Source organism: Vigna radiata, chromosome 10 (genome assembly GCF_000741045.1).
Source record: "Vigna radiata var. radiata cultivar VC1973A chromosome 10, Vradiata_ver6, whole genome shotgun sequence".
In the NCBI taxonomy this organism is placed as follows: Eukaryota; Viridiplantae; Streptophyta; class Magnoliopsida; order Fabales; family Fabaceae; genus Vigna; species Vigna radiata.
Window position 1 is genome coordinate 11,987,318 of NC_028360.1, and position 26,311 is coordinate 12,013,628.

The following is a 26,311-nucleotide window of genomic DNA, read 5'->3' on the forward strand; positions in this document are numbered from 1 at the left end:
AACGAATTTTATTATTTTAAAATGGTACATTATGCAATGAATATATCGTCTACAAAAATACAAATAATAACTTTATATTGTAAAATAATTTTATTTCATATTGCCACGTAATTCATTTGGTAAAATATATATAGTAAGTAAATGTTATCATACTTTTCTTAATAAGAAATTCAAGTTAAATTTGGTAAACAAATTTAGTTAATCTTTATAAATAAAAGAAAAATTAATAAACTTATATCATCTACAACTATTACTAAAGATTATTGCTTTTCTAAAACAGTTTGTCATTATTTTTATATTAATATACATATTTTATTATTATATTTTATAATATTTTTATTTAAATTTAATTAATATCACCAATAAAAGAATTATTCATAACTGTAAAATTGAATTATTTTATAATTACTTTTAATTTATAATTATCTTTCTCTTTCTCTTTCTCTCTCTACGTATATAATAACAATTTTAAAAAACATTTAAAAATGTGAGGTGGATGATTTCTTGATAAAAAAATAAATTTTTTAACTCTGTGTAAAATTATAATTATTTACTATATATATTGGTTTACGAAGTAGATTGATAAGTTTTATTTCACAAATTGATTCTAAATTTCAAGTTTAGTTAAGGTTTTATCTATGTCATTCAACCGAGTTGGGTGGCTGAATTACATTTCATAGAGTAATAATCTAGTTTTAAATTAATGTATTGTTAATTTTGTTATTGATATGACCGATCAATTCACCGATTTTTTCTCATCAGATCAAAAAATTATTAACAACTCAATCATTGCTAATCGAGTGACCATACTGTACAATTAATATATATATATATATATATATATATATATATATATATATATATTAATATATTAATAAGCTTTTTTTTGTTAATTATCTTTGTTTTCATAAAACTTAAATAATATATTATTCAAAATTCCATCTTATTCTCCCTTAATCCAATTAGTTATTGATCCAAAAACACGTTTTGCTCACAAAACTTCATTGTTGTCACCTCAATTATCTTCTTTTATAATAATAGTCTCTTGATACATTTTTATATTTATTTAATACAAAATATAAAAATAAAATAATCATTTATATGTGTCAAAAAATTATTTTTCTTCATTTTATCTATACATATAATTTTTTAGAAAAATAACTTTTTACATACTTAAATTATTTATATTTATTTTACACTATTTTTATTTATATTTTACTCTAATTTTTTCTTGAAAAACTATTTTAACTTTATACTGTCTTAAACATGAACGTTAAAAGTGTTTGATGAGATATTATAACTTTTTGCACTGTCAAAATTCTGTAAAAATAAATAGGAAAAGGAAAAGAGGGAAACCGTTACAAGATGTAAGCGTTAATGGCTGCAACCAGGTCACATGCAGCACCTCCAAAGTTTCCAACCTATAACGTGTCTCCCTTTGGGAACAGATCCTCAACTCACTCCACAATAGCAGGATACCACTCCAAGACCCTTCCACTACTCATTTCATTTTCCTCTTTCTCCCTTTTCTTCTTACACCAATGCCTCTCTAATGCAAAATCAATGAATTTGGATACCAAATTTTCCTGATTCTTCCTATTTTGAAATAAATTCCTGTTTCCAGACACAGATCAAAGCAAGTTTTACCATATCTTTATAATACATGTGTGAGAATGTGATAATTTTTTCTGGTATTTATTTATTTCTGTTTACTTTTCTTGGATTCTAGATGGATAGGCGAAGAGTGTACGAAAGGCAGAACAGCTCTTCCGGGACGCCGACGACGCCTTCCTCGCCGGGGAGCACGATAACGCCAGTGAACCGCCACGCGCGTACAGGTTCCACTGGCTCCGCCATGGCTGGTATCCGAAGAGCACAGAACAATGCCACCAAGGCCGCCGCACAGAGACTCGCACAGGTCATGTCGCAAACGGACGACAATGGGGAAGACGACGATGACGTTCCTCTCGACTACTCCTCAATCACCGGCGCCGGAGGCATTGGCCTCGGCGGTGGAAGACCGATGCCAAGTCGCTCTCCCATGGTAACTTAATTAACCACTTTCACCGCTTTGGTTGCATATATTTCCTCCTTTTCTAATAAAACGTGATTCGAATTTGATGTTGTTGTTGCCGCTGTTCTATTAGGCAGTTCGTAGCGTTCAGGACCCAGCAGCGTCTGCAAGGTCCCGGTCACCGATGGTAATTTCGCTTGATGATCTGATCGCAGTGGTTTATTTGAAATTTGTCCCCGGTGTTAGTTTACGTGTTAAAATTGTTCTGTTTCTTTTAGTCAGTTCGCTCTCTTCAAGATAAAAATCCATCTGCGAGATCACGTTCTCCTGCGGTAATTGGATTTTTCGTTGCAATGATGTATATATTCATATTGAAGGCTGCTTAATTGGAATCACACAAGTTGATGAACACTTTTGATTTTGTTTCTCTCAGCCAGTTCGCCCCACGCAAGATCCTACACTATCCGCTAGATCTCGATCCCCAGCGGTAATTAGCTTCTCTGCCTACCATTTTTATGGGAAATACTTTCGACACAGTCTCTACAATTTACTAATTCTTGTTAAAAATTATTTAATTATTTGTTTCACTCTATATGATGAAATTTACTTTAGATTTTACAATATTTTAAGAAATCTTAAGATTATAACAAAACAAAAAAAAGTGTATTAGAAGAGTGTAGATTATATTAGTATCACTCATTAGTTTAATTGGACGCAAGAGTGTGAAAGCTATTTCAATAGGTAAGGTTTTAAAGAGTGTTTAGGTAGTTATTTTTTAATCTACCAAGTTTGGTTGTTAGTCGGAGTTTGAATAAGAAGAAGGGGAAGGCTTTTTCAATGTAAGAACCAGATGACACAGATTTGTATATTTATATATTTTTTTAAATAGTTGTTATCCTTTTTCTACTATTCCTTTGTAATTAAAACATGCATTATTTTTTTTTCTAATACATTCTTAACTAATTAAAATGTTTTAGTAAAAACTTAATAGAAATGTAAAATGAATGAGATATAAAGTTTTTAATCTAATTTGATAGTACAAAGACATACTTATATTTAAAGCAATATTATATTTTTTGAGTAATTTATTGTTTTAAACTGATTTTACTATATAACGTGAATTAGTTAGTTGTTTTTTTTATTAGTTGAATGGAGGGACTACTTTGTTAGTTTAGAAATGAGTAGTAATTTGATAAAGTTGATGAAACTTTGATTTTTTTTTTTTTTTAATTTGCCTTAGTCAGTTCGCGCTGTTCAAGAGCAGCCACAATCTTTGAGAGCCACATCTAACGTTCGATCATCTCCCGTTTTAAATGCTCTTCCTGCTGAGCAGACACCCACAGTACTGAGTAACGCAGAACAACCACCTTCTGCTCGTTCGGCGTCGGGAAACCGATCCTTGGACTTTTCTCCCTCTTCTCGCGCTATGATATCGACACGGTCAACTCAACCCAGTAGCGCGAGCATTGATCAACCTCCCTCTGCTCGCTCAACCGCGGGTCGTCCCAGTGGACTTTCTAAGGTGGTTCCCATGGTGCCTCCCAGTGTACCTATCACCCTTAGACCAGCCTCTTCTGCTGGTGTTCCACCCTCAGAGCCTCTTACTGATGTTAGAAAAGACAGAAGGTATGCCGCTACTTCTGCTCTTTCTTTTACATTTCCTTAACAAGAAAATATCAGACACTGTGAAGTCATAGAAACTGTTGTTTTCCACTACTGAAGCTCCCACATACGACAGAAAGACAAGTGGAATGTGTGGTTTCTCATACTGGAGTTGTCCAGTAGTAAAGAGAATTGTGCTCGGAGTGATATACTTCCTGATAGTATTTCTTGCACTCTCTTTTCACAACTTGGATTTCATTTTCTAAAAATAAAAAAGGTTACTTTTGAAAACATAGAGTAAAGTAATAATCATTAATTAAAAATGATTGAAATTATAATTAATTTCAAATATATAGTTTGTTTTTCCACGATTTTAACCGCTGATTGGAAATTCTAATCAGCGAAAACTTTTCATTTATTAACTTGAGAGGTTTGGTCCAATTGGAATTCGGGTGAAAAGTCATTTCATGATTGTCCACCTAAACTAACAAAAGATTAAATCTGATAATGAATCACAGTTTTACAATCTTAGTTTTTAAAATGCACGTCGTAAACAAAGTCAGGGATGACATTCAGATCCAAAATTTGATCTCCCACGCTAATCATCCATATAATGCTATATGTTTTTTTTTTATGTCCGTGTAGATTGTCTCTTGATCTGGGTAGTATGAAGGTAAGAGAGGCCAATCAGCAGCAACGTCCTACTAATGAGCTTGAAGACGAGGTAGTACATGGATCCATGCGTGATCTAATTATTAGGGTCATATGCATGCTTTTGATGTCCTTTTTTTCATATCAGTGGCACTAATCAAGTTACACGTTCTGTATTTTGCTTATTCTTTCCTCCCTTTTAACTTTACGGCCTTGCATTTCTTAATCTTCAACGGGTTCGGCCATACATGGCTGCTGTCTCTTTTCAGGAATCTACTAATGCGATGTGAATTTTAATGCAGCTTGATATGTTACAAGAAGAAAACGACAATTTGGTTGAAAAGGTGATAAAACGCAATAGTTTGAGCATGTTTTCGGTAAACATTCAAGTTTTGAGATTCTAAATGGATGTTTGTAACATTGTAGAAGAAAGAATCGTGTGTATCTCTTTTTTCTTCATTCCATCTGTTGTTCGGTTTATATTTAGATAAGATACAATAGTTTCTTTTTAGATTCAGATATAATTTGTGCTAGATTATATATAATTCTAGCTTAACATTCTCATGCGAATGTTTATAATTTGGCTGAATGCAGATAACATGGACTTTTTTTCATTATTAAAGCTGATTTTGTTTCTAGACATTCATTAATTGAAAAAATTGTGTATATATCCTCTGCAGGTTCGACTTGCAGAAGAGAAGTTTGAGGAATCTGAATCAAGAGTCAGGCAACTAGAACAACAGGTAATACTTTTGAGGACTGGCTATAGTGTCCATCTCCGGCAATGTTTGTCTCTTTGTTAACAAGCAAACCATTAGGAATGTGCTACTACAATATTTTAGATGTGGCTATAAGTTTACATTAGTAACCTTTTTATCTAAAATGAAAAAAAAAAAGTTTTAATGCAGAATCATACACCTGATGTTCATATCAACCAGGCAAACGAGAGGCACATTTTTTTTTTACAACGGTTATTTGTGCAAGTAAATATGATTTAGAAGTGTGTCATCTCCGGTTAGAAAAATTATAGGGATCAATAAGTTGTTTTTGACATTCACGATTTCATATAACATATAACATGTTTTTGTACAATGGTATTTTAACAATTTTTTTAATAATTTTTTGATAATAAATTTTGTATTATTATTTTATTAATTTTCACAAGTTATGCATGTTAAAAATAAAATAAATTTAATTAATATTTTATTAATATGTTAAAAGTTGTACATGGTACAGACAATATTTAATTATTTTGTTTAAATCGAAGTCATGCATTATGAATATGATTAAGTTGTTTTATTTTTAAACTGAAATCGCATAAATATGACTTCAGTTATTTTATTTAAATATGTTGTATTTGTATATATAACTTCAAATTAAAAAAAAATAACTGAAATCATTCTCATTTTAAATAAAAAGTTGGAAATTGTCATTGTTATATATAAAAATTTTAACAGAAAATTATTCAAATTAAATACATTTTCAACATTTTTATGAAAGAAAACAACCATCATCCTTTTTCTTTTAAAAAAAAAAATTCATGTGTTATATTCTTTAAGGAATTACGACTAAATGGTAAAAATAAAAATCCTCTAATATGCTAATAAATAACTAAGAAAAATCAAATTTGTAATTCGTTGACAGATTTTATGGATAATTATCACTTCTTGGATGTAGAATTGTAATTTAAAAAATATTTTTTGACACATCTAAATTTTTTACATTCATTTGACATTATCTTTACTTACTTTTTACTCTCTTCTTTCTTAAAAAACTACAAAAAATTATATTTTTTAAATTATTTTATCCTTATATTTCGTGTCAAATGAGTGTAAAAGTTTGTCATGATATTATTAGTCTTGTAATTTTATCAGTCTTCCAAACGCACCTACTTCTGCCCGTTTGATCTTTAGATAGATATACTAGTAATATATTATTTTATTCTAATTTAATTGCATTATTAGTGGAATTTTCTATTGACATTTAATACAACTAGTTTTCTTGAGGTAGGCGTCCACAATTTTGAATTGCATGGTGGGATTCATGACCATTAGTAAAGAAAGACTCTTACATTCGCATCATCTCATGTTTCTATGTCTGTATCGCTGTATGGTTCTACTGGTCAGAGAGCATCAAAGACTACTAATTATAATAGTCTTGCACATCCTTTCGTATAGGTTGCTAATCTTGGCGAAGGTGTAACTATGGAGGCTCGCCTTTTGGCCAGGTAAGTGGTATGCTGGCGAAGGTGTACCTAATAAATTCTCTCCTTACAAATTATACACTTGGATACAATTTTAGATCATGAAAGCAGGTACCAAGAAATATGAGTTAGTATAGAAAAAGAGAATTGAGAAACAACTTATGGACCCTACTCAAATAATAACGGATCTCATTTTGGCATCTTCTCCAAATCAAACTAACATGAGAGCATTTTGATAACTTCAACACTGGTGGTTTGCCTTAAATTTAACTCCACTTACCATTTAGATATGATTTAAAATAAGAGCGTTGGTTTCCACTTATAATTTTCCTAAGTTTTTTTTTTCATTAATCATTTTATTTATTCATTAATGATTATTTTTCTACAATAAACTTAACATTCACAATTTATTGAATCCATTTTGAAAGATAGAAGCTTTTTCTTGAACAGTGTAAGTGGATAGAATGCATTAAACAAATTTATAATGAGTCAACTATGTTTTAAGAAGGAGATAATGCACAGAAACACATTCATTGGGATGATGATGTAACTTTTGTTAGTCTATGTATGCATATGTATTCTCTTTGGCTGACTAAAACGAAGAAATTCATATAAATTCAATGTGAGGTGTCCTTCAAGAAAATTACCTACCACAGCTGAAAAAATAGACTAGATTAACAAAAAGATACAGTCAAATCAAGATTTTATTTTTTTTCGTTAAGTTGTACAATATAATCTTAAGTGATCGGGTAAGTTCTCTTTCATCACTATTGTTCGTTTTGTTCTTCAGGAAAGAGGCAGCACTGCAGCAAAGAGAGGTTTATCCTACTTTCCTTCCCTGTCTAAAATTTTACTTTGAACCTTTAGAAATTATTCTTATAATTCTCACAATTCTTAGAACTTATTAAGAGAGAGTTTCTTATTTAAAGACAGCATTTTAATAGTAATAAATTGCTAAAAATTATTCCAATAACGAAGTTGCATAAAAGCAGATTCGTAAGTTTATGAACCTCTTTTTTTATCATTGGAGTAAAGCTTTTATAATTAACTTAAGAGAATAAAATACCACCAACCGTAATTCTTTTTACACATATTTTACTAGGCGATCCGAGCCAATTTCACTGACATGGAAAATCAATACACTGAACATCTTATTGTGTTTAATGTATGTATATATATGGAAACGTGTCGGGAACACGTGCATGCGGAAGTCATGTCATTGTGACCCAAATTTCTCATTAAAGTGAAATTAGGAAGTCGAATGATGAATATCTTCCCATTTTCAGGCCGCTCTGAAAAATGCTTCAAAGAAGCTTGAAGGTTTTCAAGCGTCGGATGCTGAGGTATCCAGCAATTTACCTTGTACGTTTCATATTACTGCTTTCAAATCTGCTATTTGAATGCGTGGGGAATATTTTGTTTATAGAATTCAATTTAAACTTCTCATATTTGGCCTAAGGACGAGGCGACGGTTGCTTTGGAAAAGCTACGGCTTATGACTCAACGAATGATACTCAACGCGGAAGAAATGGTAGGTTTAATGTTAATCGTAATGTGTTTCGTTTTAATTTTAATAGCCTTCTGCGTTGCTATGTAGTGGCTTTCCGTTTTGTTTCGCAGGAAGAGGTTGCTTTAAAGAGGTGTTGGCTAGCTCGGTATTGGGGTTTATGCGTTAAACATGGTATGGTCATCTCACCATTTGTATCATTTACTTTTGTTTAAAGTCAGAATGAACATTTTAAAATTGATGGTTTCTGTGTGTGGTGACTCAAATTTATTCTACATATATAGTTTCACGTTTTTTTTTACCAAAAATAAATAAATAGAAAGAATGAATTCAATTGGGTTGTTTGGTGTGTGTGTGTGTATATATATATATATATATATATATATATATATATATATATATATATATATATATATATATATATATAGACACATATAAAGGTGAAATTTCAAAATAATTAATATCTGTATTTTTTTTAAATTAAAATAATAAATTACATAAATTAAAAATTATTTTAAAAAATTATAGGTGTTGAGGAAGTACTATTCCAAAAACTTCTTAATAGTAAAAAAATCAATAACTAACAAGATTAAAAATTAATCTATTCTAAAATCTAAATATTATACAGTTCCATTTTGAAGCTAGCTTTAACAAAACAAAAATAAATGCAATATAAAAAGAATATAAAACAAAATTATTTTAGTTCAGCCAAAATTGGGCAATTAAATTTGTGGATTTTGTATACAAAATAACATGCAACTTCATCTTAACGAACTTACTTTCTACTTAGGATTAACTATGCTTTTTTATTCAAAGAAAAAATAGGGAGAATAAAAGTACATTGATGGCACTTAAATATATGCCAGGTATTCATGCGGATATTGCTGAAGCAAAATACAAATACTGGTCTATGTTCGCCCCGAATCCCGTTGAAGTTGTATTAGCAGCAGGAGAGAAAGCTAAAGCGGAAGCAGGTAACATTAATTACTTTCGAATTTCTCGTGTTCCCTTTTTAAGTTTTTCCACCGTATCTCTTGAAAATAAATTCGGGTTATTAAATTTCCGTGAGTTTTATTCTACATGGTAGACCTCGATGTAGAGGATACAGAAAATCGACGTGATATAAAGGAACTTTCAGGAGAGGGAAACATTGAGAACATGCTTTTTGTCGAGCAAGGATTGCGACAATTGGCTTCACTAAAGGTTTCTATTGTATCCTTATTGCTTCAAATGTAGTAGATAATGCAATACTGAAATGTTTTTTCGCCTGCATATACAATGTTTTGTATTATTCTGTGAGATGTTAACTCATTAGCAATAATCTACTAATTAAGGTCGTCAGAATAAGGAGTAATTGCTCTAGGTCCGAAATTAAATCTATTTGTTACTATTTTACAATTAAAAATCATACTATTAAAAAAGGTATCTTTAGTGAAATTTTCATTTTATTAACACAGATTTTTTTAATATACATGTGATCTTTTTACTAAATTTAAAATATATTAGTATAATAATAAATAAACAATGAACTGGTAAAAAATTAATCTGTGTCGTGTGAAAATTCTTCTTTCAGTCTAGAACACAGAATGGATCGAATGTATGATAATGTGTAAGCAAGCGCGTGTTTAGTTACTATCATTCCTATCTTCTCTGGAAGAGTGTGCTAACATAAGGTGCTAGAATCAGGTGTCAAAAAGACGTAAAACTAAAGTGTTGTTTGATTACTATTATCAAAGAAATAAAATAAAGTAAGAATGGATAATTTGGACATTGAAAATGTATGAAATTTTTAATTTAATAATAAAATTTAAATTACTAGTCTATACGTAAATTTTTTTTCTAGGTAAATTTTATTTTTACCATCCATCTTGTGCACGGTTTTCGGTAAGTTGGGTCTTTATTGAATAGAAACATATAGGCTTTTAATCGCTTCACCAAGGAATTTAAAATTTAGAAGTACCCTTCTATCCATATTTTTAACTTTTGTCGGAAAGTAATTTTAGAAATACTTTGTTTCTTTTATTGATACTAATTGTGTTATTTAGTGAAAAGACTACTAACAGCCATACTATTTGTAGAGCTAATTTTGCCAACAACATTGCACTTATGACATTTAATTCATTTGTTAACATCTTATTTTGACTGCTAAAAAAATTATTCTATCTATGACCTGATTTATTCTCCATGACTGTTTTGAAGGTAGAGGAAGCATTGGCGTTTGTATTGGCTCAACATAGGCGACCAAATGTGTTAAGATTTGGCTTTTCAGGTGCCCGATTCAATAGTATTCACTCTAATTTTATAATTTGTTTAGTACATTCTCATCATCTTATTTGATATCGTAAACATTAATTTGTCTCCATTATTCATTCAACGTTTATCTCGTTTTACATATGCACATGTCAAAAGCATTTCATAAAAATCGAAGAGAGACATAGGAATGTTATTGCGAAGTTGTTGTCGGAAGAAAAAAAAGACGTTAGCTTTTTCCGCAAATGCTGTTGTCATGTCATTTAGCTTCTGTTATAAATTTTGCTTATGAAATTATGAAAGATGAAGCTTACAGATAACATGCCTTTTTTTTTAATGAAGGATTCAAATTTAGTTTTTAAAGTGAAAATTTAATGGCAGAATATTGTTGTCTGAAATAACTTTAGTTTTTGTGACTATAAATTAGTTTTGGTCCTATAAAATTTTATTTTACAATTCCTACTGTTCATTCTTGAAATGACAATTCATTGAAAACCATCTTTGATATTAAATAAAATTATTTAATATAAATATAAATATCTTTTAATACAATAGGGATATCATAAATTTACAGTTGTGTCAAGGCTAATAACAATAAATATATATGAAGAGACTTAAAACTTATTTAATATATATATATTTGTGTGTACATTTTCTATTTCTCTTTTTATGCTTGTTCTAATTGGTGTAAGTTTTTCTTAGTTAGCAAAAAATTACATTACATTTAAATCCATGTACAAAATATATATAACAAAAGCCTTGCTGAAGGCGTACTCCCTCTCATAGTGTAGAGCATTGTTTGTTCATTGTCCTTAATACTCGTCATAGAAATTTTGTTTGCTAAATAGGAAATAAAAGATGGAAGAGAATCCGTATAATCATATTGTTAAGAGTTATTTAAATCCACATATTCATTTACTCAAAGATTGATATATGAAAGTTCTGACTCTTTCTTATTTTTTTTGGTGTAGATGACCTAAAACTACCAGTTGAAGGGCAGTGTGATGCATTTGGTAAGTTTTTTGGATTTCAGATTCCATTTTCCCCAAAATGACGTGTTAAAAAGCTGAAACTTAATGCTATAGTGGAGTTATAATGTTAGATGGCAGTAGTAACTGAACCCTGATTTGAAACTTTTGAAGTAGAATAACTTTAGGACTTTGATTTAGTTTACTGTATTTTTTTTCTTTTCAAATATGAGATATGGAGTATGTTAAGTGAGAATTATAGAGGTGAGATGCATACATAGTCTTCACCATTCAATCTGATGGTTACATGTTTTGTCTACCTTATACCTTATCATCCTCACCACAACTTGCTCGTCTGTAGCTTTATTATTTATTTTGTTTAATTGGATTGATGTTATTTATGTATAAATATTTTATTTTCAGATTTGAGTAAGGAGGAGGCTGAAGATGTATCTTTTAAACAGGTATTTAGCATTTTCTAAGTAAGTGAATAAAAAAAAAGGAGAGATTTCATATTTTTTTTAAGATTGTTGTAAATTAATAGAAGAATGATAAATTAATATAATATCCTTTTAAAAAATCATACTTTTATAGCATTTATTTTCCTAACTGTTCACTTCATTCTCATTTTGAGTATACATGGAGTCTTATCAATCATGTTTGTTTAGGCTTGGCTTGCTTACATTTGGAGGAGAGCAAAAAATCATGAAATAGAGCCTGACATAGCATACGAGCGTTTGCAGTTTTGGATCAATCATAACTCAAAGATTCCTAATTCACAAGATGCCGTTGACGGTATTGTCCACCCCTTTCCTACTTATCAGTTGTAATTTTTACCTGCAACAACCCTATTAAACTTTTCGTGAAAATTAAGTTTTTGCTATTATAGTTCTGCACAGTACTGTCACTTTTATGGTATATTTTAGCATGTAATAAAAAAAACAGTATTATTATACGAAGATATAACTGTTAGAAATCTTATATCACATGTTAGACATAAAATCATTTTATATATATTATGTTACCCTAATCTTATAAGTCGGTTACGATTAAAATCTACTTTCTAATATGATATCAGAGTCATTATTAAAATTTATTCTAACGATATTTGTTGTTTGTTGGACATATTGTTCTACCCCGTTGAATTAGACTTAAAGTTCACTTTTTAACAATAACCATAAGTTCATTTTTTATATATTTTGCTAACTTTGGTGATTGAAAGGAGTTCATTGAGAAGATATAACACTAATGAAGATCTAAATCTAATCACATATAAACACTAACGAAGATCACATAGGAATTGACTCTACTATTTATCCAAAACATTAAAATAATAAATTAATGAATTTTTTACCTTTATATAATATTCTTCTTTCTTATTTTCATATCATATGAATCTAAGACTTGCATCCCCGACAGATTGCAGCAGCTAAAAGATCCACTGTTATCATTCTATTTTTTGTTAGTATGTATTAAGTGAATTATAATCTGAGTAATGATACTTTCACAGGCAACAAACTTTTACGTTCATTTAATATTATCTTTTTTTTTTATATATATACAAAAAATTGTGTACCTTGTGTGAGAGTATCACTGCTGTGTTATAAACCTTCTCTTGCAAATATATGTCAATGTCCTACTTTATCGATCTTAGTACTTTATTCCTTTTTGGCAGTTGAACGTGGACTTGCCGAAATCAGAAGGTTGGATATTGAAACGCAACTATGGGATGAATCACGCAGAGAGCTGGAGCAAGATGCTGACAACTCCAACGTGCCCGGTCGGTCAGACTTTTAATATATTTAAATTAGGTTACAACATTTACTTTTTCACATTTTTAAATGGGTTTTGTAATTTAGTTAATCAAGAGTTGGAGTAAAATAGGCTTTAATTTTCACTGTATCATATTTTACAAAACAATGTTATCAATTATTATGATAATTTTAAAAAATTATAATAGATTCGATTTATATTAATTTTGAATCCTGAAATACTTTTCGGAAAGGCTATTCCAGAACACAATTTTAAATACATTCTAAAATTTTTAGAAAGGTATTTCCCAGTTTAACGACTTCCAAAAACAGCCTTAAAAGAAAAGTTTTTTTGAAATGATTATTCCGAAAGATAATTTTGAATTTGGAAATACATTTAAGAATAGTTACTCTAGAATATAAAAATAAATAAGTTATGGAATTTACCGTTTTGGAAGTCATTTTCGAATATGGAAATATCTCCCAAACATCCAATTTGAAATGTATTTTCTTACGCATTTCAGATTAAGTGTTTCTGAAATACCTTTCGGAGCACCAAATCCATAAAATATTAAAAATAAAGAGATGTGAGGATTTTTATTTTTATTTGGTTTAAACCATTTAGTTGTCCCTATTTTTGGGAAGTTTTCCCATTTTGATCCCGTCTTATTAGAATCACCAATTGAGTCCCTATAACTGTTAATTTCAATCAATTAAGCCCCTGCCGTTAAATTTAGTTAACGGGGTTAACTCTCTTTTGCACAGCTGGAAGGATGACCGGTTAATTTCTGTAAACGTGGCCTATTTAGAGTTGAAACGTGGCATGAATTAGAGTTGAAATTGATTGAAATTAGCACTTATGGGACTTAATTCATGCCACATTTCAACTCTAAATAGGCCACGTTTATAGAAATTAACAGGTCATCCTCCCAGCTGTACAAAAAAGTTAATCTCGTTAACTAAATTTAACGGCAGGGGCTTAATTGATTGAAATTAGCACTTATAGGGACTCAATTGGAGATTCGAATAAGACAAGGATCAAAATGGGAAAACCTCCCGAAAATAGGGACAACTAAATGGTTTAAACCTTTTTATTTTAATAAGATGTAATTTGGGACTTACAACTTTTGGCAGTGAAGAAAAAAAAGGAAGGTGTAAGCACCCTATGATTCAAACCAAATTTACCCACATTGATGCAACAATATTAATCTCCTTGCGATTTCCCTCAAAATCTCATTCACTGGAGATTTTAGCTTTATTTATGGGTCATGTCGATCTTCTTTTAAAACAATTTCGTTGACATTTTTGTCATACAATTCATTACATCAACACGTCCTTACTATATATCAATATAGTTTTCATCTTGATCCTTCATAATCCAAAAAACAAAAAAATTAGGGTACAAGTAGTCCTCTATGAAAACTTTATCTTGTTGATTTTCTTTCTTTATCCCCATGAATAACATCAATTGTTGAGTTTGGACATTATAGAAACACAAGAACAAAAAAAATGAAATTAAATACTGCAAAATATTTTATACACATAAAAATCACATATCTCATAGCATACTCTAAAAGAGTTTAACATGATTATATGACAACAATTATGAAAACAGAAAAAGAATACGATATAAAAAATAATCATGATGGCAATAGGGTGAAATGAAAACGAGTTTTATTATCTCACACACACATATAAAGGAAATATCAATCCTCCTATTCATAGACATATCTAACGGATATATGTTCGTATCGTTTTTAATACTATTTCAATATCAATTGATTATTTTTTACATAAAAAGAATTACGGCAAAAAAAAAACATAATATTATATTCAATATCAAAATTATGTATTATTATTTTTCTAAAATCAAGCATTTTTAAAAAGTTATAATCATAATTGTATATATCAAATTAAAGTATAAGATAATTGCCTTATGCCTTTATAAATATAAGGTATTAATGATTAATTATTGGGTTTGATTGTCTAAAAATATTTTGCGTTAAAAGTCCCATAAATATATGATCCACGTTTAGGTACAATCATCTTGATCTATCCTAATAAAAATATATACCTCTTTATCAAACATATATAACTTGAACGTGAGTGTCTTCTGTAGGTCAACCACCACTCGGAAAGGATTACTTGAAGAGTTGGACGATCGGAGCATAGCAAGGAAGGACGACCGACCCTAGACAAATGTAATCGAAATAGTCCTCTTTATAGCATCTCGCAATCTTTTAAAGATTTGCGATGATTTATAACGAAAAGTCTTGTACGCCCCTCTACTATTGCTGCTCATTTGAGGAGTTTGCCATGTGCCTCGCCATGCTTTTGCAGCGTAGTGCAGTCTCCCCAGCTGGCGAGATTCTCTGGTTGAAGACATGTGGTTCCGGTGAAGACGAAGACAGGGCATGAGGAAGAAGACGCTTGATGATGACGACACAAGCAGAGACGAAGGTTGAAGCAGATGTATTCGGATCTAGTAAAAAGCATATCCGGATAAGATTTTCCATGAATTTGCGAAGCAAGCGTATCCGGATACATGTTTAGCGTATCTGGATCCACGTTTTCCATTATTTTTCGAAGGAAGGGTATCCGGATACAGGTTTCGCGTATCCGGATCTATGAGACATTTTTCTTCGTATCCGATTCTTTGGATGACAGCTCTGTCTTCTTTTCGGTTATAGTCAACCCTTCGCCATACCTTCATTCCTTACTCCATCGCAACAAGTGGGTTAGCTGAAGTGTGTCAAGCTTCGTGCATGGGTGATGCGGTTATCATCTTCCTCGCGTCGCTGTCAAACGTGTACATCCCCCATGGAAGCTATGGTGACTTCGGGTTGAGGAGAATGACGCAGAGGTGGAAGTGTGTTCTTACGAGCAGCATAGAGACCTAGACCAAATGAACAGTCAAGGAAGGGAGGAGGGAGAAGAGGTACATGTCTACTATGGAGAAGAAGAAGAAGGGTAGAGGAGAGGTTGATGGAGATGAAGGCTTCATTTTAGAACATTATAATTTTTTTTATAATTAAAAATTAATTTTAATAATTATTAATAAATTTGCTCTTTACTTTTATATATACAAAAATGATATTTTGACACGCCAATTTATTTATTTTTGAAATTGAAATGACATGATGGGTCCCCCCTTTTTAAATATTTTTTAAAAGAAAAAGGGTAATTTTGAAAGAAAAAAATAAAGAAAACAGTGTCATTTGAATGTAATTGACATGTGTAATTGTATCAACACTCTTATATAACATTAAAAAATAACATATTTTTTACTTTAATAACTAATTAGGGATATTTTGGTAATTTTCAATTTCTACCAATTAAACTAATTTTTTAAATCTGTCACATCAATCAAATCTTACATTAATTAACAAACTTTACCCTCAAATCCATTCTCAATTATCCACAAATCCAGTCAAAAAACAATAAAAAATTATCCTCAAATTCACTCAAATTATTTTTTCCAAATTATTTCTCCTAAATCTTACAAAAAGAACACAGCTGTAGTGATGATAGAAAGCTATGAATTTTCTTGTTAGAACATTAATATCCAGACCAACTACATTAAATTTTATTCACAACAAATTTGTGGTCATCTACTGAAATTTTAAAGATAATTGGAATTAGATATGTCACAAAAATTTTATGATGTTAAGAGGAAGACATATAATTAAGAAAAAATTAAGATTGTTTTGATAAACAAATTAATTATAAAATATTTATTTTCACTCGTTTATGTAAATATTTAAAATATTTAAAAATATAAAAATTCATATTGATTAATATAAAAGTACACATTGATAAAACTGGGTGAAATATTAGAGTCTAACCTAAGATCTTAATCTTAATGATAGGAATTATAAGAAATTTATATTGAATTTACGATGCGAGTTTTTAAAAAATTAAAAAAAATCAATAATATTATTATTAAAGGAAATTTACACGAGAGTTTAAAAAATAATATAACACCACGTGACACATTTAACATAAAATAACTGATGAAAAATTTTATAAAGTCTTTAAGGCTCTTTAAAAATTATATAAAAATTAAAATAGTCCTAGTGAGCACAATTAAAATGAAATAGATGTACAAATTTTTTAATCAAAATTTTGCAATATATATCTTCTGGAAGCATCTAAAATGTAAAGTTGTTAATTATTAAATTCTAAGAATTAGATTTTGTAAAACATAATGATAGTTAAGAATAATGTTATATTACCATAAATTTTAAAAATAAAAATATTTAATTACAATAATTAAATATTTACAAATTTGTAAAAGTTAAAATATAAATAAAAAATAGAAAAATACGTAATAAAACAAAATCCTCCAAATTTTAGAGAGATAAGGTCAAGAGGTGGATGGTTAGGTGAGTGATATACTGCAACGTGTTACCTGTGTTAAGTCCCAACACGCCTCAATGGCTATAAATAAAACAAAAAGACCTTACTGTTTCTATCATCACTCTCCTTCTGCTACTTCTAGACTCTTCTTCTCTTCCCACACTTCTTCCTTGGGGTGCCCTGAGGTATGCATGCTATTTTCTCTCTCTTTTCTTCATCTCTTTATCAATTTGTGTCCGATTATTGTTCTTCAACATCTCTTCCATGTTCTCTCTCAATATTCTGGATTCCTGATTTTTGTTTCTGGTTATTGTTCTTCGACATTCCTTCAATTTCCTCTTTCAGAATACTCGATTGTTGTTTCTGATTACTTTTCCTCTCAAATCTCTATCTCTCTTTTTTGTATTTACTCTCACTCGTGCACAGATCGATTACGTTATGTTAAACGCTGTTGACCGCATATTTTTTACTTATTTTTTTATTTTTTTAATGTCCTTTGGTTAATTTGGACGAAGGAAGAGTTGAAAAGCGTATCTGTTAATCTCCTGGCTTCGGATTCGATTTTAGAAATGAAATTAGTTTTAGGAATTTTCTATGTTTTTTGTTTGAACTCGTGCTATTACTATGAGATAAGGAAGGATTTGTGTTCGTTGTAGATCTGTCCGTTTTGTTTAGCGTTGGCAGACAGATCTACTGAATAGGTAGCTTGTTTCTGTAATTGGACATTGAGGTTATGTTTTTTTTGTCGTGATACTCTATTTTCTTGTGGTCAACACAATATTTTCTTTCTATGTTTGGAACTAACATAAAAGGCTTCATCAAGTGAATTTAATTGTACTTGGATCGGAAGTTTTGAAGATTTTGAAATGTCTTTTACTGTTTAGTTTGTCGTGTTACACAGCTGACTTTGTTGTGTGGGCACATCAGTCGTGGATTTTTATCTTTTCGATTCTGACCATTTGAATATGATCTACTGGTCTATATTTACTGCTCTTATTTTACCATAATTACTACTAGTTGTAACTCTGGATGAGAGAGATGCCTTCTTATTTTATTTCACCACCATGATAACCAAGACACTGTATGTGCACACGTCACGCATGTTGATTCTATGAGCTTGTACATGTATTGTCTGTTTTATCTGAAATGTCTGCTTCGTTGTTCAGATCACATTGTGCAATGGTGAAGGCTGTGGCAGTTCTTGGCAGCAGTGAGGGTGTCACTGGAACTGTCTACTTCAGTCAGGACGGAAATGGTGAGTCTCAACAGTGAGCATAACCCTCATCGTTAATAAACTTCACAATATGCATTTATTAAGGAGGAAAATAATAAATTAAGATGAATCAAGCCTCTCTATTAGGAAAAATTTAAATTATGACTTTTATTACAAAAGTGCATATTTTGATGGTATATTATGACATGAAACTTTTTTCTTTTTCTGTACTAACCATTGAGCCAAATCAAGTAATATATATTGTCAATTGTGCAGGTCCAACAACTGTAACTGGCACTCTTGCTGGTCTTAAGCCTGGTCACCATGGCTTCCATGTCCATGCCTTGGGGGACACTACCAATGGTTGCCTTTCAACTGGTATAGTCTTTGGACAATAACCCGAATAAATTTTTAATTCTGTTGGACATTAATGAACTGGAACGACACTTGAATTGAAAGCAATGAACATTTATATGCGAGATTCTTCAAAGTTTGAAGCAATAAAATCTATTATAAAGCAGCTGGATTAGATTAAAATCCTGCCACTTAGTAACATATTAGAAGACTTAATTTTTATTTTCCCCCATTTTTACAGGACCACATTTCAATCCTAATAACAAGGAGCATGGTGCCCCCGAGGATGAGAATCGCCATGCTGGTGATCTAGGGAATGTAAATGTTGGTGATGATGGTATGATCGATATGATTTTTTCCTGTCTCATTTATTTGATTTGTGCTGAATCCTATCATTCCAAGATAGATAATAATGCTACTTTTCTGACTCGAATTCTTAAAGTTCTGATTATTTTTATAATACCGATGTTTAATAATAGTAATCTTTTACGCATTACACGGATGTAATTAATAGTTAACAAGCAATCTGGCGGTTTTATCAGAAACTTTTCCATTTTTTGAACAAATGGCTGGTAATCAAGATTACTTTCTTTCTGTTTTGGTGATAGTCTATCTCTGAAAGAACTTCTCATTTTTAATTTTTTATACATACCGCATGCTTGTTTGGTCCTTATTTTGAAATGGATTACTCTCGTTGTCTAACCCAGGTACCGTCACCTTCAGTATTACTGACAGTCAGGTATGTTATTCATCTCCTGATCAAATTCTCTGATTATTTCTTCTATGTTGAGAGTTGATTGACACCATGAGAAGCTTCAGTTTTTAATGAGTTATTGAATGTGCACAGATTCCTCTCACTGGACCAAACTCCATCATTGGGAGAGCTGTTGTTGTCCATGCTGATCCTGATGATCTTGGGAAAGGTATTCACTAATCTTTTTTACACTTTGCCATCTTTGGTATCTGAGGCATCGGTCATCAATCATGACTTGTCACATTCCGTCTTAATTCGGTTGGATTTGTATCCTGTCGTGATTTTGCCATATAAGTAGAAAAGTTATTGTAAGTGTCACCATCATTTGCGGTTGGTTCATCGATTTAAAGTGTCTTCCTCTCGTTCATTTTATTTGCTAACAAACGATGATCTTGGTCATTTCTCCTTCCTTGTATACCAAATCACAGCTATTCATTATTCTGTTAAAAAGCGTTCGTTGTTTTTCGGTTTACTGCATGTTATAGTTCCTCCTCCTTTTGTGTAGGTGGTCATGAGCTTAGCAAGTCTACTGGAAATGCTGGTGGCAGAGTAGCATGTGGTAAGCAGAGACTGTGATGTTAAAAATACCGTATTTCTGATATTCCTTATTACCCATGCAATATCAATGGTAGATGTGGTAAACAGGTTTACATACATCTTTATAGATACTATCATGTATCAACCAATAACATATAATTTGACAGCCTTTGCTAAAATGTCTGCTGTCTCAATCTTTGTTTTCACTGTCTCATGGCTCCTTTCAGTTTCTCCGTTTGCGTATGTTGACTGTACTGATATCCTCTTTTTGCCGTTTGTTGGTATAGGTATCATTGGTTTGCAAGGATAAACTTAGTCACATGAAAACGGGCGTGATCATATGACGAAGCTTTAGAATTGTGGAATAAAGAATCGCCCTTTTAAACCCGTTTGGTTAGGTTTGGTCTGTACTGCTGAATTCTGTGTTTCACTTGTATCGTATGAGAGTCATTTGTAGACACTTGATGCTTATTTCATGGTTTTTGCCTGAAGTGCGTGTTTAGTGGTTTATCCATATTTATCTGATCGGTTTGCCTTTGCAGCATGATATTAGGGTAATGAGAGGTTTTCACGATGAATTAGGATATAAAGAAATAAATAAGTCCGAAAAAGGGAATCAGGAAGCGGAAGTCATGAAATGAAATAGATAATATAATTCATTTTTCATTGTTATCTATTCCCCCATCATTCTTTCCTACCGAATTAAACATTTCTTTGAATAAATCGTTTTTGGCTGAATACAAAGACAATATGGTTGTACTTTTCAATAATCTTAACTTGAAAAAATAAAGAAAATGGGTTAATAAATGAATTCACAATTCTCACACTAGTAGCAATACTATCGCAGGGAATCACCCGTAGTATGGTCAAAATGAAATAGAACCCATGGCACAATGTTCTCACTACCCAAAAGAACTCGACTAAACGTAACGCGGTTTTTATACATGCGTTGCTTCATCCGCACAAAATTTTCGATCTACTATAGTACACGTTTCTGAGCAATCTTCTTAATGCCACTGTTGACTGCCGGTTGGTGAGGTAGTATCGACAGGAACAAATCCCCTACCGCCGAAAACTGGACGCATGATTGAATTATCAAACGTACGCCATAAGTGATGAACATTATGAGTTGAAGAGCTTAGTAAGGCACGAATAGTGTTTGGACGATGATCTTCATTGCCATCAAGTTCGTTTTCAGAATCATGAGAGCCTCCAAGAAAGGGCACAGTGATTGATTTTGGAGGATTATTAGATGATTCCATATTTCCCAAGCTGTTCTTGCGTTTAGGAGGTGGACTAACTGGCAGCAAAAACCTTATGAGTGGCTTGGTCATCAAACCAAACACCTGACAAGTTGTAACTAAATTGTGTCAGCCTCATCTCCAGAATTTTTCTTCCGAAACTGAGGTATCGTGTTTTACAGATCCCAAATCTCCCACAACTGATCAATATTTGATATAGTTTACGTTTAAGCATATTATTGAGGTGGATTTTTCATTTCCTATCATGTTAGCTATCTCAATCATGAAATGGTTGGTAATTATCACCGAAGCAGAAAGCAAAATCTCTTTATGTGAACATTAACATGATATTAAAAATTTACAAAATGTAGGCTTCTTACCACTGTGCTGACAAGCACGACAGTGATGGTACTGGTGATCATGATGGCATTGGTTCGCAGTTCAGTGTGACCTGACAAGGTGAACTGCATTTTACAGGAGTATCATTTTCTTAGATACTTTGAACATAAATAATATCCAAGGTAAATACAACAGCAATTTAAGACTTGATCCTATGTACAGTAACTGTTAATCTCTTTCTTCGCCTTTGTTAACTGACCATTAACACTATATCCAAAAACTGTATCTCCAAATGAGCAACATTGATCTCACCTGATTATAGGCAAGTGCCATTGAAACAGCACCTCTCATAAGACCAGCCCACCAAATGATCACCTAAAACCAGGAATAATGGAAACTCTTTCAACATCCCGATAAATCCTGAAAGATAATATTTTCACAGAAATCTAGCCATACCTGCTCCCTGAAGCTTATTTTTTCACTTTGAGACTTTTTAGTGAGGTTTGATAAGAAGGATAGGGGAAAAACAAATGCTGCTCTTCCGGCAAGTACGAGACCCAATAAAACTGAACTAACAGCAACAGATGTTTTCGGCCTGCAGAAGAAACCGAGTGAGGTACACGAGTAGTTTTCTATCGTAATTAAAAGGAACTTTTGAGGAAAGCATTTTTGAGTAGGAGATACATGATTTAACAATCTTCATAAATAAAAATGGTCAAGGTGTGACAGAATGCAAGACTTACCTATCGCTAACAAACCTCCACTTTTCAATGTCCAACGCATCCATACCAACATAAAGGAAGATAAAGGTTTCAAGAACAAAAGAGAGAGTTGCAAAAGCATGTCTGTAACAGCAAGGCAAAACAAGTTAAGTAGTGTTACAACCGCCGATAGATCCACATATATAGTTTGAAAAATCTGATTGAATATATACTTGGTAGTGATTCTCGAGCTCTCAGTCACATTATGCCAAGTATAATGTGACATAACAATCCCACAGAAGAATACAGTGAGAATGCCACTCAGATACCATAACTGCATTTTATTTAAATACATGAGAACCCCCACTGATTAATGGATAAATATAGAGCCCAGCAAAGGATAAACACTCCACGATGGAGTTTGTGCGTTCTTCAAAACTTACTTCAGCTAGAATATAGGAAAGGTATGCCATTAACATCATAAGAGCAACCTCGCGATCTGTAGAGTGCCTGTAATATTATTGAGTAAGCAATTTGTTGAGCACCTAAACAATTGTTACAATTTTTTATGGTATTCAACTAAGGTAATGAAAGCATTTTCCTTACCGAAAAAAAGAACATCATATTTACTGCCTATAGAGTATAAAACAATGGAACACTATCATAGTAACTGCTGAAAAACAATAATGGTGGTAAAAAAGGAATTCTCTCAACATCATACCTGCCAATATAAAGCGTTTTAATAATGTAAGCGCTGAGTAGACCAGCCTGCAAGGTGATATGGAGATATCAGACCCTATGATGCACACTTGATACAAATATTATAACAATATATAGGAAACGATAAGTACATAAAATTCTAAAATATTTAATTACCACTCTGCAAATTACCAAGAACAAAGTAAAAGTTGCAAACTGTTCTCATCATATTGCTTTCTATTTTCTTAAGATATAGTGTAATCTTCCGTCTCTCACGTGATCATACATAAAAAGGATAATTTATATTTTTTGGTCCATCAAGGGTCAATATGTTTATGTTTCTATAATTTTTCATGCTTTTATGTTTCATACATACATACATATACGTACATATAATATATATATATATATATATATATATATATATATATATATATATATTTATTAAGTATCAGTATGTACTAAGTGCTAACTGATGTTTTAAATCTTGTCATTTTGTGACTTTACACTAGAGAGAGTTAGAGGGAGAAAGACAGTTACCAAAACCCCAAGCATGGTGCTTGCGATAAACAGGTAGAAGAAATTGCCGAAAAAATGCAAACCAATTCTGTGGTCAATTATGTCGAGATCAAAACTTTTGATTGCATTGAAAAGCACAACAGATGTAGCATCGTTAACAACACCCTCGCCAAACACAAGACTATATAGTAAAGGTGTCTCATCCTGGTTTAGCACCTGCAACAACATAATTTGTAAGTTCAGTGCTCAGTATTCACACCTTGATCGTTGCTATAACATTGTGAAAAAAGGCACATTTAGTTCCAAACCTGCAATGTGCACACTGAATCTGTTGCAGCAAATATTGCCCCAATTGCTGAATTATTTTTAAATATGGAGTCAGTTACAAATAGATTGTCAAAGTTGCCAAATAGAAGAGATTGAATAATATTATTGTACCTAGATAATCTCCCATCTCCAGTGATTTTCCGACACCCATTCTCTTAAAAATTTGTATGACACCTGAAACAATGATTCGAAAATTCAAGTCAGGTAAGAATCTAAATACTTCAAATGAAAAAAGTTACTTAGCAAATTTAGATTGGCACTCAGTTACAAATTAACTGTAATCTGAGGTGCCAATTTTTTTGTTGTTATGATAAGTTTTGGAGAGAACAACGTAAGAGATCCATTTAAAGGGAAAAGGTATACCGAAAGTTATGATGCTACAATTTATTAATGTACCAACAGCTCCAAAAAGCATAATGGTCATGAAGTTAACAAAGAACCGTTTCTTTTTCACTTGAAACCTGTAAGAAATATGTAATAACATTACTCATGTATACATTGGTCTAAGTAATAGAACCACAACAAAATCAGGAAAACGCAAAAAAACACCCCACAAGGAATATCAGAAGAGTTGAGCAGAAAGGCATTATCCATTAGGACCTTGGACTAAAAGAGCAGTGTCATGAGCACACCAGCAAATATTCGCTAATAATTTTTACTAGAATTCACCAAATCGTGACATTAAATATGGAATTGGATACACATTATTTAATGATTTTATTAACTTTTAACTAATATCTGTAAGAATATTTTATGGCATTTTCTGCCAGAAGTGAAAAAATTCAGGCCTTTCTACTGCATTCGGATTATCTCATTGGATACATGGTGGTCAATTTTCATTCTAGTTCCAATCAAGTAGACGATGATAAATACAGAGTCACACTTTATCCTCATTACAATTAGAGAGCAAGAATTTGGTGCTAAAAGCTTTACCCTGCATTAAATATGATAGGAGGCAGAAGGTATATAAAGAAAAGATCTTCACTGAAAACTAGAAGATGCGAGCTTTTGCCGCGACTTTGCAACAGAATGACTACACCAGTGCAAACACCCTGCAAATAGCAATTAATTGACAGTGTTATTTATACTACCAAAATTTACATGCGTGTATATGTATAGCAATTTGTTCATAGTATATTAATTAATTTATGGAGTGATGATAACTTACTATAAAAAGGGCAGTGATAGATTCATTCACCCAGCGATTCTCCTCAAGAAGATGGCCAATGACAATGCAAGTACACAGCAGAGCCACAAAAATGTTCATGGACACGACGGAGGCATAATCTGAAGTGGATAGCATATGCAATTTTGAAAGTGCGTAACTTAATTCAGTACCCATTCTCTGAACCCTCAATTGCAAAACCCCTTTGCTTCCAAATTCAGATTGTCTTTGTTGAGATTAAGCAACTTGCAACGTCACTTTTCGAAACAAATCCGAATTTATAATATGCCTTGAAGATGTACACATTTTAACACCCTCCTTAATTATCTTTGGATCCAATGTATTGCAAGAACAAATTAAACTCTCTGCAACTAAATCAAAACATCAACATACATGCTCGTGAATCTATCAGCAGACAAAAATTGGAAAGCACGAAATAAAGAATTTTTTCTTACCATAAGCTCAACATTAATTCACGTAATAGAAAGAACAAGAAATTACGTAAAACTCTCACCGAAACGCTTGGCTGCAAGATGGTGATGAATTTAAGAGTGATTAACGTGGAAACTAAGAGAGGATGTTCTGTAATCAAAGGAACCAAAGTGGTGCTCGAGTTCCCAGCAAATGGAAATGTGAAGCTTTTAGTCCGAAGCTATATGCATGCAATGATGCAAACGAAACGAGGAAGGGAAACAAAGAGAATGATGAATAATGAGTGGAGAAAATGTTGCGGATATTTGTTCGATTGAAGCAGAAGAGAAAAAGTCGGAGAATGATGAGAATCGTTGAGAAAAGAAGAGACAAAGACAAAGAAGCGTGCAATGCGGGGATCACAGACACAAAAAGAGAACACCAATCATAATAAATTTGTGTTAGATTTATAAGTCTCACTCCAAACTTTGCGTTTCAAAAATATTCTATTAATATAAACTCTTTTCACAACTTTTTCACAACTTTTTCTCATCACATACATAACATAACAATTAAGATTAGTTAGTTTCAAATATTTTTTTAAAATAAATTCAAACAAACAAATAAAATGATAACACCTAATCTGTTGTGAAAAATGTTGTCAAAAAAGTTGTTAAAAAGTGTTGTTAAAAATATCATGATCCTAAAATAATATATTGACGATTTTTACGATATTAATGCTAAGA

At 31.6% G+C, this 26,311-nt stretch overlaps 3 protein-coding genes across 3 annotated transcripts; 2 read left to right on the plus strand and 1 right to left on the minus strand.

The window, feature by feature from the left end:
- The first annotated feature begins 1,363 nt into the window (after positions 1–1,363).
- On the plus strand, positions 1,364–13,087 carry LOC106774833 (coiled-coil domain-containing protein SCD2). The gene is made up of 21 exons (XM_022786917.1): positions 1,364–1,636; positions 1,730–2,044; positions 2,148–2,201; positions 2,293–2,346; positions 2,448–2,501; positions 3,255–3,640; positions 4,262–4,340; positions 4,570–4,611; positions 4,948–5,010; positions 6,445–6,494; positions 7,261–7,288; positions 7,757–7,813; positions 7,930–8,001; positions 8,091–8,151; positions 8,844–8,951; positions 9,065–9,180; positions 10,177–10,246; positions 11,199–11,240; positions 11,619–11,659; positions 11,864–11,990; positions 12,871–13,087. The coding sequence occupies exons 2-21, from the start codon at positions 1,730–1,732 to the stop codon at positions 12,990–12,992; spliced, it is 1,941 nt and encodes a 646-aa protein (XP_022642638.1). The 5' UTR covers positions 1,364–1,636; the 3' UTR covers positions 12,993–13,087.
- A 4,290-nt stretch (positions 13,088–17,377) lies between these two features.
- On the plus strand, positions 17,378–20,707 carry LOC106775777 (superoxide dismutase [Cu-Zn]). Its single transcript, XM_014662959.2, has 8 exons — positions 17,378–17,490; positions 18,472–18,560; positions 18,795–18,896; positions 19,114–19,209; positions 19,580–19,611; positions 19,720–19,795; positions 20,132–20,185; positions 20,451–20,707. The coding sequence occupies exons 2-8, from the start codon at positions 18,485–18,487 to the stop codon at positions 20,471–20,473; spliced, it is 459 nt and encodes a 152-aa protein (XP_014518445.1). The 5' UTR covers positions 17,378–17,490; positions 18,472–18,484; the 3' UTR covers positions 20,474–20,707.
- Positions 20,708–21,170: 463 nt separating this feature from the next.
- Positions 21,171–26,125, minus strand: LOC106775775 (sodium/hydrogen exchanger 2). The gene is made up of 15 exons (XM_014662958.2): positions 25,669–26,125; positions 25,158–25,525; positions 24,923–25,041; positions 24,353–24,450; positions 24,101–24,163; positions 23,971–24,017; positions 23,684–23,878; positions 23,166–23,212; positions 22,888–22,954; positions 22,678–22,778; positions 22,487–22,588; positions 22,200–22,338; positions 22,056–22,118; positions 21,785–21,868; positions 21,171–21,509 (listed from the first exon to the last, which is right to left on the minus strand). The coding sequence occupies exons 2-15, from the start codon at positions 25,329–25,331 to the stop codon at positions 21,171–21,173; spliced, it is 1,638 nt and encodes a 545-aa protein (XP_014518444.1). The 5' UTR covers positions 25,332–25,525; positions 25,669–26,125.
- Between the last annotated feature and the right edge of the window lie 186 nt (positions 26,126–26,311).

Excerpts from the sequence above, each read along its gene's own strand:
- LOC106774833 (XM_022786917.1), top strand. The coding sequence starts at position 1,730 with ATGGATAGGCGAAGAGTGTACGAAAGGCAGAACAGCTCTTCCGGGACG. Across the intron at positions 8,002-8,090 it reads TACTCAACGCGGAAGAAATG|GAAGAGGTTGCTTTAAAGAG; the intron begins GTAGGTTTAATG and ends TTTGTTTCGCAG. Across the intron at positions 8,952-9,064 it reads GAAAGCTAAAGCGGAAGCAG|ACCTCGATGTAGAGGATACA; the intron begins GTAACATTAATT and ends TCTACATGGTAG.
- LOC106775777 (XM_014662959.2), top strand. The coding sequence starts at position 18,485 with ATGGTGAAGGCTGTGGCAGTTCTTGGCAGCAGTGAGGGTGTCACTGGA. Across the intron at positions 19,796-20,131 it reads TCCTGATGATCTTGGGAAAG|GTGGTCATGAGCTTAGCAAG; the intron begins GTATTCACTAAT and ends CCTTTTGTGTAG. Across the intron at positions 20,186-20,450 it reads TGGTGGCAGAGTAGCATGTG|GTATCATTGGTTTGCAAGGA; the intron begins GTAAGCAGAGAC and ends TTGTTGGTATAG.
- LOC106775775 (XM_014662958.2), bottom strand. The coding sequence starts at position 25,331 with ATGGGTACTGAATTAAGTTACGCACTTTCAAAATTGCATATGCTATCC. Across the intron at positions 24,451-24,922 it reads CCTATCATATTTAATGCAGG|GTTTCAAGTGAAAAAGAAAC; the intron begins GTAAAGCTTTTA and ends TATTTCTTACAG. Across the intron at positions 22,955-23,165 it reads AAAACGCTTTATATTGGCAG|GCACTCTACAGATCGCGAGG; the intron begins GTATGATGTTGA and ends ATAATATTACAG.